Here is a 10116-nt window from a genome sequence, read left to right on the forward strand (position 1 = left end):
TAAACCGGTAACATTGTAAATTTACGTATTACATTATAATTATCGGTTTTGATGTTTTTGGGATTGAAACAATTTTAAATGTAGTGACACTTTATGCGTGCACCTCGTTGTGCTTTCATTTTGGGAAAAAAATATCGACACATATTTAAAGAGTGTCGATACATAATGTAAACCTATTTGCTAATTAACTAGTATATTTTTACCGGTTACATTGTAAATTTACCTGTTTCTGGGTTTTTGTTCTTTGAGAATCTGATAACATGGTGGGTTTCCTAATGTTGTTCTTTTGTTACTGCAAAGTTTTTGTTCATTTCTTACTGGATTTTGCTTAAAATATCTAACTTTTTTGTATTAAAAAATGAAAATTCTGAAATAAAAATGACCACACAATCACACTTTTTTACTACTGGTTTTGTCATTTAGAGACCAAGTTTGTCATATTTTTACCTATTATATTGTTAAGGATCGATACATTTTTATAAAGTATCGACACTTTATTGGCGCTATAACTTCTTTTCTTTTAAATTTCAAAAGCGTCGATACTTATGATAAAGTATCGACACTTTCAACATATCTAGTAGCTCTTTACCGGTTTTGTCATTTCGAGACCGGTTTTGTCATATTTTTACCTGTTATATTGTTATGGATCGATATATTTTTATAAAGTATCGAAACTTTATTAGAGCTATAACTTCTTCTCTTTTAAATTCCAAAAGTGTCGATACTTATAGTAAAGTATCGACACTATCAACATATCTGGTAGCGTTTAACCTGTTTTGTCATTTATAGACCGATTTTGTCATTTTTTTTACCTGTTATATTGTTATGGATCAATACATTTTTATAAAGTATCGACACTTTCAATATATCTGGTAGCGCTTTACCTGTTTTGTCATTTATAGATCGGTTTTGTCATTTTTTACCTGTTATATTGTTATGGATCGATACATTTTTATAAAGTATCGACACTTTCAATATATCCGGTAGCGCTTTACCTGTTTTGTCATTTATAGACCGGTTTTGTCATTTTTTTACCTGTTATATTGTTATGGATCAATATATTTTTATAAAGTATCGACACAAACTGACAAGCTAAGTTTGCCGGTTGCCAAATTTTTTAATATTTCTTCATGATTTCCACCTATTACATTATTATTACTTAATATTTTCGATAACGTTAAACTAAATTTATTAAATATCTTTTAATGTATCTAATAACGCCGTATATTAATTATATATTAATTCGACTTTCTTGAGTCAATCCCGGGATACCTAGCTGTTAAGGAGTAGTTGAGAATTCAAAACTAACTATTAGACTAGCAAACTAACTTCTAGAAAACCTTTATTCATGTAGTTTACACGAGTCATCTTTTAACAGTGAGACATCAGTTGATTTGACAATGTTGGTTCAATGAATGTGATTGTGACAAGTACGTATACGTAGGATTTGGCAAATGCACATGTTATAATTAAAAATATTTTAATCATCTATTTACCACAACCAATCATCCCTGAAATTTCCATATAATTAAAAATAACCCGACACTTTTATCTTCTAAGAATATCATGTTAAAAGGTCAAACAACTTTTCAATATAAAATACAGCCTCCTTTGACACGATTCATTAACCATAGTACTATATATTAAATGGTTGATATATCAATCCAATGAAAAGATTCAACTCTGAACGCTCTCTTAATCTAAATATTGTATTCCTATTCTTGGTCACTAAGGCTTACATTTTTTGATTTTTCTCTCTTTTGAAAGGTAGTAAATGAAGCATTAGTCTCTTAAAAAAGAAAAAGGTAAATATTAGATTGAATAAGTCGAATTAAGTCAAAAAAAAATTGAATTAGTCGAATGGATAAGTCATGTTCTATAATTTAAAATTAATTTGAAGTTTTTTTAAGTCGAGTCAAGTCAAGTTAAATTGAATTGTTTGAGTTTATATTTAAATTTAATTGTAAATATTTAGAATATCATGATATTATTTGGTTCTAATTTAAACGATTTTATATAATTATGTACGATGTGCATATATAATTTTTATGTTTCTTCATATGCGATACATAGCAAACTTGAGGAACTCAAATCGAACTTAAAAATTAATTTACTAATTACTAAAAAATTCCGAGAAAATTTTAAATTATTAAACTTCCATTTTATAATTCTGACTGTAATTTAAAGTAATTTTGAGTCAAATTAAATTTATAAAAATTCAATTGTTTATTACGTAGTCAAGTTTTGCTCACCGTTCTCTCTACGGTTACATAGTATAAATAGGACAAACTAGAGTTGCAGAATCGCATCGCCGGGAACCGGAACAATGAAGTTCTCTCAGTTTAATTACCACTCAAGCTTTCCCCTACTTTTCGCCATTTTCTTGGCGTTTTCATGGTTGATGAGAGCCGAAGCTCAGACACACGAACAGTTCCTCCATTGCCTTTCACATCATTCAAACGATTCATCCTCCATTTCCAAGCTCGTTTACTCTCGAAACAATTGTTCTTATTCATCGATTTTAGAATCTTCGATTCAAAATCTCAGGTTCGACACGGCGGCCACCCCAAAGCCGTTACTCATCGTTACACCTTTCCATGCATCCCATATCCAAGCAACGATTTACTGTTCGAAAAGCCATGGGTTGCAGATAAGAACTCGAAGTGGCGGCCATGATTACGAGGGTCTTTCGTATGTTTCTGAAGTTCCGTTTGTTCTCATCGATTTGGTTAATCTCCGATCAATCGATATCGATGTTGAAAACGGCGTTGCATGGGTCCAATCCGGGGCGACATTAGGTGAACTGTATTACAGGATCAGTGAGAAAACTAGAACGCTTGCTTTTCCAGCGGGTACTTGCCCTACCATTGGTGTCGGTGGTCATTTGAGCGGCGGAGGGTACGGCTTACTTTTCAGAAAATACGGTCTCGCCGCCGATAATGTCATCGATGCTCACGTGATCAATGCTGACGGAAGAATTCTCGATCGAAAATCCATGGGAGAAGATTTATTCTGGGCGATCCGAGGCGGAAGCGGAGGTAGCTTCGGGATTGTTCTCGATTGGAAACTAAAGCTGGTTCCGGTTCCGCCAACCGTGACTATCTTCTCCGTCACCAAAACCATAGAACAAAACGCAACTCAACTCATCCATCGATGGCAATATATCGCGCACAAGCTTCCAAAAGATATAATCCTTATCGTCTTTATATCAAAGGTAAATGAAACAGTTGAAACTTCTTTTACCGGGATGTTTCTCGGTCCGGTCAACAAACTGATTTGGCTTACCGGAACAAGATTCCCCGAGCTCGGACTCACTAAACAAGATTGTATCGAAACGAGTTGGATTCAAGGTCTCTACACGGGTCAATTTCCAAACAACAATCTGGAAAATCTGCTCAACAGGACAGCAGCCAACAAAAGTTGGTTTAAAATAAAATCAGATTACGTGAAAGAACCCATACCAGAGTCTGTTTTTGAAGAGATTTGGCCAAAGTACTTCAACGAAGAAGGAGGAAGATACGGTTCAATTTATTTGATACCTTATGGTGGGAAAATGGATGAGATTCCAGGGACAGCAACTCCATTTTCACACAGAGCTGGTAACATGTACAAAATCATATACACTGTTGGTGGACAAGAAGATGGTTTTCAAAGCTACTTAAACTGGATAAGGAGATTTTACGATGACATGACTCCCTATGTTTCGAAATCTCCGAGAGAAGCATATGTGAATTACAGGGATTTGGATATTGGGGTTAACAACAGATCGGGGAACACGAGTTATGCGGAAGCTAGCATTTGGGGATTAAAATATTTTAAGAATAATTTTAGAAGGTTGGTGAGTGTGAAGACATTGGTGGACCCTCAGAACTTCTTCAAGCACGAACAAAGCATTCCATCTCTTTCACCTTCGTAGAAGGAGAAGAATGTCAAAGTTTAATATTGAATCTTAAGAATAAATGTTTTTCGTTACAATTTAGCTTGACATTCTTACAATAATGTGCTTTGGGTGTTTACTTTATATAGAAATAAAGCCAAGTAATATATGTTTGTGTTTTTTTTCAATTAATTGTGTATCTAATATATTGATCAACTAATTTAGATCGGATTTTATACTTGCCTATTATTAGGACGATACTCCCACTAAACCAACTTCTTGTAATTATATCGTTCACAAACGCAAAAGTACAAACTTCTGACCTTACTTAAGAAATTTAATGCTTCATCCCACTAAACCAACTTATTGTAATTATATTATTCAAATGGACAGCTGCAATGATAGACGGTAATATGAATAACACTTGAAGGAAAACAAAGTGTTAAAATTTCTACTTTTTGATAATTCAAATAAATATAATCATTCAACACATAATCAAAGATCATTAATCCCAAAGTACATTGTAAAATATAATAGTGTTAAGGTGAGCAAGTTAATTAGTTGAATTAAACTTAATCGATAACCTTGATTTTAAAAGTAATTTACTAATATAACCCAACTGATAAAACAACCACATAATGCACACCCATAAGTGTCATTTAAGTTATTGCAGTCGCATGATTTTTTAAGGGCCAAAAACCAAGCAAAGATGACTGATATTTGAAACCAAAAAGAAAAGAAAAGGTACTATAAAAAAGATAGAACCGGGTTTCATCATCCACCAATTTTACATAAATTCATGCAACATACCACACAAACTCCATTAATACCTACATCGTCTTCTTAGATCGGTATCCGGTAATACTATTCTTATATATGATGGGACACGATTTCCCCTCAAACTCCATTCATCCCAGCAATGCAGGATTTTCAGACTTAATGTATGCACATCAGTCATTAACTGGTTCGGCCTGAGAATATAATCGGTGACATAAACGGGATTAAAACGAGCAATTTCAAACCAGTCATCCAAAATAGATCTGGTTTACGTTTCACTTTTAAAATACACCCTACAGTAAAATCATTGCATGTCCTAAAGTACACGTATTAATATAGTATGGAATCAAGCACCATCACCAATGTGCTAATTTGCATGTTCCTTATAAACACAAGCCACCAAAGACAGTCAAGGACCGTAGCATCAAATATAGGGAATCAGAATTAGCATACCTTATCAGGTGATCCTGGCATTGACCTTGACCTTGACCTTGCTCTGAGTCAATGAATAAAAAAGGGAGGGAAAAGTGTTTTCACAAAAGGTAAGATAAACAGCAAAACTGGATAATAAAGCAAGAAGGTAACAGCAAGTTGAGATCCAATTACCTGGATGACTTAACAGGAGAGGCAGGTTTGGATTTAACTGGAGATTTGGATGCAGATCGTTCCCTTGATTTACCGAGTACAAAAAACAAAAATGGATTAAGAAAATGGAGACTTGACGTGCATTTAATTATTTTTTACAGGAAAAATGAAAGATTGAAAAAAGAAGGAAAAAAGGGATTATACCTGCGATCTCTTCTAAAGATGCGGCTTCTGCTTCGGCTCCTGGATGGACTGTTCTCATACCTCTTCACCTATCCAAATAGATGAACAAATCAGCACTAGAGGTTTATCGTAATGAAACTCGAATTTGAAAATTCCACTGCCGAAACAACAAAAGGATAAACAATTTCCACAAATAATGTTGCTGGATCTATACATTCCAAACTGTGACGAACACAATACCAGAAATCCTTTGCAATTATACCTAACGGGATCTTTCACAAACACTAGGGTTCCCTGGAGAACTGAGGTGCAGAATAGTTGGGTAAAAAGGAAAAATAGAGGGATGGTCGGGCCATATAAATTCATGTTTTTAGAACTTTGTCAAGGTACAAACACTAGTCCCAGATGCATGAACATATAGATAGGAACCATAACTTTGCAACAATTAGAAGGTTTCAAGGATCAACCCACATAGATAATGGAACAGTCATCATTCACAAAATTCTTCAAGACCAACTATCATTTAACAGCTCAAAAACAATTATGAGCGTGTAACAGTAAATTGGTAACAGTAGAATAATGCATAACCGGGTTACCTGAATATAAGCTCTTGCCCAAGGATTTCTAAACTCGGTGTCATCGAGTTTACGGATCTGTAAAATGTTAGAGCAAGCCAGTTCAATTATAAGCACTGAAGAAACAAAATGATGGTGAGTTAGCCAAAATTTCTCTCTAAACCACTTACAGCATATTTCATGTCATCATAATTGGTATAATCAACAATACCAAAAGTCCCTGAATGAATAGAGAGATAATTAATGAAAACTCATTCAAAATCATGAAGACACAATAACTAATACAATGCATAAAGAGAACACTTATAAATCAGAATCAGATGTTCCATACAAGTATACAAAATGGATGCAGTATGAACAACTGATCTTTTAATTCTAAACAACATCCATTAAACATAAAAAACGTCCCATATAAGTGTGCTCTCGTAGACGATAAGAATATCAAATAGCATTATTTTACAGCCAAAAGAATTGGAACAAGGTAAGAATATATGTGAAAACACCAAAAGAAAACATAACCAAAAAAAAAGAAGAATCTGAGGGAGCAGCAGGGAGATAAAGTAAACCATGGACTGCAAGTGCCTCATTAATTTGTATCCTTAGATCATACCATCACTGTCACGTGAAATTTCAGCAAAACACACATCACCAGCTTTCCGCATGTGATCCTGCAAAGAATTCACAAAATAGGCAAGAGTTACAGCAGAACTAACAAAGCCTAAGATCTCTTTTTGAGTTTCAAAAGTTCTTGAACCTTCAGATCTTGCCAGGAAGCTGAAGAAGGGAGTCCTCGCACAATAACTGCAGGACAAACAGAATGTGTAGAACTATTTCTTAGCACAAATAAAGCCAGATAGATTAATTAGGATAACACAGTTAATATACCAAACGGACCTCGATATTCAGAATGGCATGAGGTGCCAAATTTAGATCCACCCCCACTATATCCACCCCGACGATCACTTGAGGATTGTCCTCTACTACCATGTGCAAGCTCAACCTACAACAATTACAATGAAAAGCAGATCAAGCAAAAGTTGTATGACAACAGGATACACATAAAAAAATAACAGTCTAGTATTACCCTCAAACGACAACCATCAAAGTTATAACCATCTCGACCCCTGATTGCATCTTCAGCATCCCTTGAATTGTCAAACTATGAAACAAACACAAATGAAAGACATTGATATGGTTTAGACATGCATCTTCTGTGAAAATATATAAGGTGAGACATACCTCAACAAAACAATAACATGGAGGGCGCACTGGGATCTTCAATTCGATATCCAAAATACGACCATACTGTAAACAAAAAACACGTTATAAAATAACACTAGCAATCAACCAAAAGTAAATAGATTCCCAATTACATTATTGCTGAGGTTCATTTAATCCAAGTACAAGTCCAATATACATTCACCAAAATCAAGTACAAGCATAAGAAAATCCATTATATCAAGTAATCAACTAAATGATTCAGAACACTTTAGGAAAAGGTAACATTTGTTTAACTTAATAAAAAAGGCATTGACAGAAAAGTAAATCCGACACCTACCTTGTAGAATAGATCTTCAACCTCCCATTCTCTAATATCAGAGGGTAGGTTGCCAACATAGATTGTGCGAGAGAATCGACCACTCATTTCCAGTAACAGAAAAAAAGTTAATACAAATATCTCACTGCATCCACAAAAACTAAACCAAATTAATAGAGAAAGAAAATTCCCAATTAAAACTTTAATGTATTTCACTCCACACAGACGTTCCATTATCATCAACATCTAATATGAAGATAAGCAAAAAAAAGTTATTGCAAAACCAAAAGCCATGAAACACACCAAGTGAGCAATTCCTCCGATAGAGAGATGTGCTCCAAAAGCTCCATTGTTCATTTGCTTCACGGATGTTGCACAAGCTATAAAATGATTTGAAATATAATTTAGTCTCATCATGCACCCAAGAACAATTAGCCTGCATAAGGAACATCAATCTCCAATCATTAAACAAAACCAAAACTCCACCCTGATTTCCCCACTCCCTTCTATATCCTCTATGCATCATTGCAAACCAAAAAGCATGAAGCTGACACCAAATGAGCAATTCCTCCAACAGAGAGCAGTGTTCCACAAGCTAGAACAACATTTGAAACTTAATTCAGCCTCCTCATCCTCCCACTAGCATTTAGCCAGAGCTTCGCAAGGGAGAAACATTCTCCATTTTGTTAAACAGAACAAATCAAAACCCAAAACTCCACTCAGATTCTCTCACTCCTTTACTATCCCCCCATGTATCATTGCAAAGCTCCTATTTGTCCAAGCGCTTGTCATCTATCATAAACAAAGCATGTGTGTCACCAGATGATGTAATATTTTCAGGCACGTTATTTCATTTCACCTCACTCGTATATCTAATTCAACTACATTGAAGAAAAATATTCCAATCGAAAATACATTGTTTTCCCTAATTTTCCCATTTCTTATTAATTACCGCGCTTGCTTTTAATAGATTATGCAAAACTTGAACAAACAACAAAATGAAACGATAATTCAAAAAAAATCAATATGGAAAAGTAAGCAATGGGGAAGAATTGAGAGCCTAGTAAGAGAGAACCGAACCCGGCGACAGTCAATTAGCGGAGTAAAACCGGAGCTTGATGGGGCTTCAGCTCGCGCTTGCTTAGGCAAATATGACTCGGCCAACTCGCTAGAGTTCGTTGCTCTTCGTTTCGTCCAGGGATTCGAGATTGCGGATGTTATGGTGGGATTATCGAAAGCCTTTTTTGCTTTTAAGTTGGAAAACCTCGAACCATACCTGATCCAACCCGGTCCAATTGTAGAATCCGGCTCGTGCATTTCTAATGGCATGTAGAACTATATCCGGGCCTAAACCCGGTTCGAATTAGAAACAATAACGAGTCAGGTCATGTAGATTATTGGGTCATCTGACGGTGTTCCATGGTGTATGTTGTTCGCTGATGACATTATCCTAGTTGCTGAAACAAAAACTGAGTTAAATAAGAGATTGACTGCCTATAAGATTGCTTTGGAAGAAAAAGGTCTAAAGATCAATATTGAAAAGACATAATATTTATGTTCAAACTACAGTAGAAACCAAAACGATGAAGATGTAGACGTATGCATAGAAGAACACGTTCTCCCCCCAAAAGATTATTTCAAGTACCTAGGGTTTATGATACATAAAGATGAGGTGTAGATGATGACGTTACACACCGTATAAAGGCGGGATGGCTAAAGTGGAGAGCTGCTACTGGAGTTTTGTGTGACAAGAAGGTGCCTCTAAAACTTAAGGGAAAATTTTATAGAATGGCAATAAGACCAACGTTGCTGTATGGATCAGAATATTGGGCAATCAAGAATGATCACTTAAGGAAGATAGAGGCCACAGAGATGAGAATGCTTCGATGGCCATGTGGTAGGACTCTGTGGGACATGACACCAAACTCTGCTATTAGGATGTCCTTAGGGGTGGTGCCTGTATCCGAAAAATTGAGGGAGAGAAGATTACGGTGGTTTGGACATGTCCTTAGGCGACAACCGTCGGATGCAGTCAAGAGGGTAGAGTCGATTACAGTCGACGGTGTCAGAAGGAGAGGACGACCAAGGCGGAAGTGGAAAGACTGCTTGAGATCTAATTTGAAGGATTTAGCCCTTACCGAGGACATGACCTCTGATAGGAAAGTATGGAGACTTAAGACAAGGATAGTCGAGTAATGCGGGTCACATCCATAGGGTGTATCATCTCTGTCTTCTTTTAATGTCTTTGTAGTAATTTTCATGACTTCTACTTTTAATATATTTTTGTCATTGGAATTTATGATGGCCTAGAACTAGGGTAACAGAATAATGTTGTCTTAGTTTTAGGTTTTAACACATTTGACTTTATCCCTTCTCGTAGCTAGCTATTCGTTGACTTCTGTGTATCTTTCTCTTCATGTTTCCTCTTTTTAAATTTAGTCAGGTCGTACGTTTTCTGTCTATATGCAAAGATTATTACGCAGGGATTTATTTACAGGGATTTACTTCCCATAACAGACACGCATATGAAGACTGCATATGAAGAAATTTCAACTATGTATTTATTATTATTATTTTAATAT

General features: G+C 35.4%; 2 protein-coding genes across 8 annotated transcripts; one reads left to right on the top strand and one right to left on the bottom strand.

Moving 5' to 3' along the window:
- The first annotated feature begins 2326 nt into the window (after positions 1-2326).
- On the top strand, positions 2327-3955 carry LOC120202638 (berberine bridge enzyme-like 18). Its single transcript, XM_039203046.1, has one exon. The coding sequence runs from the start codon at positions 2327-2329 to the stop codon at positions 3914-3916; it is 1590 nt and encodes a 529-aa protein (XP_039058977.1). The 3' UTR covers positions 3917-3955.
- Positions 3956-4591: 636 nt separating this feature from the next.
- Positions 4592-8742, bottom strand: LOC120202639 (serine/arginine-rich splicing factor SR34A-like). Of its 7 annotated transcripts, none has more exons than XM_039203053.1 (12): positions 8615-8742; positions 7556-7679; positions 7237-7302; positions 7082-7156; positions 6892-6997; positions 6752-6798; positions 6608-6665; positions 6168-6217; positions 6019-6075; positions 5444-5511; positions 5261-5332; positions 4592-4848 (listed from the first exon to the last, which is right to left on the bottom strand). In XM_039203053.1, exons 2-12 carry the CDS (start codon positions 7640-7642, stop codon positions 4701-4703), a joined length of 834 nt encoding a protein of 277 aa, XP_039058984.1. In that variant the 5' UTR covers positions 7643-7679; positions 8615-8742; the 3' UTR covers positions 4592-4700. The 7 variants fall into 7 exon arrangements, with proteins under 7 accessions (XP_039058984.1, XP_039058981.1, XP_039058980.1 ...); XM_039203050.1 differs by lacking the exon at positions 8615-8742 and adding an exon at positions 7838-7995; XM_039203052.1 differs by lacking the exon at positions 8615-8742 and adding an exon at positions 5108-5150 and having other exon boundaries at positions 4688-4848; positions 5261-5323; positions 7556-7819.
- Positions 8743-10116: the final 1374 nt, after the last annotated feature.

Source organism: Hibiscus syriacus, unplaced genomic scaffold, assembly GCF_006381635.1.
Source record: "Hibiscus syriacus cultivar Baekdansim isolate YM2019G1 unplaced genomic scaffold, ASM638163v2 tig00008957_pilon, whole genome shotgun sequence".
In the NCBI taxonomy this organism is placed as follows: domain Eukaryota; kingdom Viridiplantae; phylum Streptophyta; class Magnoliopsida; order Malvales; family Malvaceae; genus Hibiscus; species Hibiscus syriacus.

Bases quoted from the DNA above. Each gene is read 5' to 3' on its own strand.
- LOC120202639 (XM_039203047.1), bottom strand. From the start codon at position 7,780: ATGTTGATGATAATGGAACGTCTGTGTGGAGTGAAATACATTAAAGTT. The intron at 5,333-5,443 runs GTATAATCCCTT...TTTTGTACTCGG, and splicing joins ATCTTTAGAAGAGATCGCAG to TAAATCAAGGGAACGATCTG. The intron at 4,849-5,260 runs GTAATTGGATCT...TTATATTCTCAG, and splicing joins TCTCCTGTTAAGTCATCCAG to GCCGAACCAGTTAATGACTG.
- LOC120202638 (XM_039203046.1), top strand. From the start codon at position 2,327: ATGAAGTTCTCTCAGTTTAATTACCACTCAAGCTTTCCCCTACTTTTC.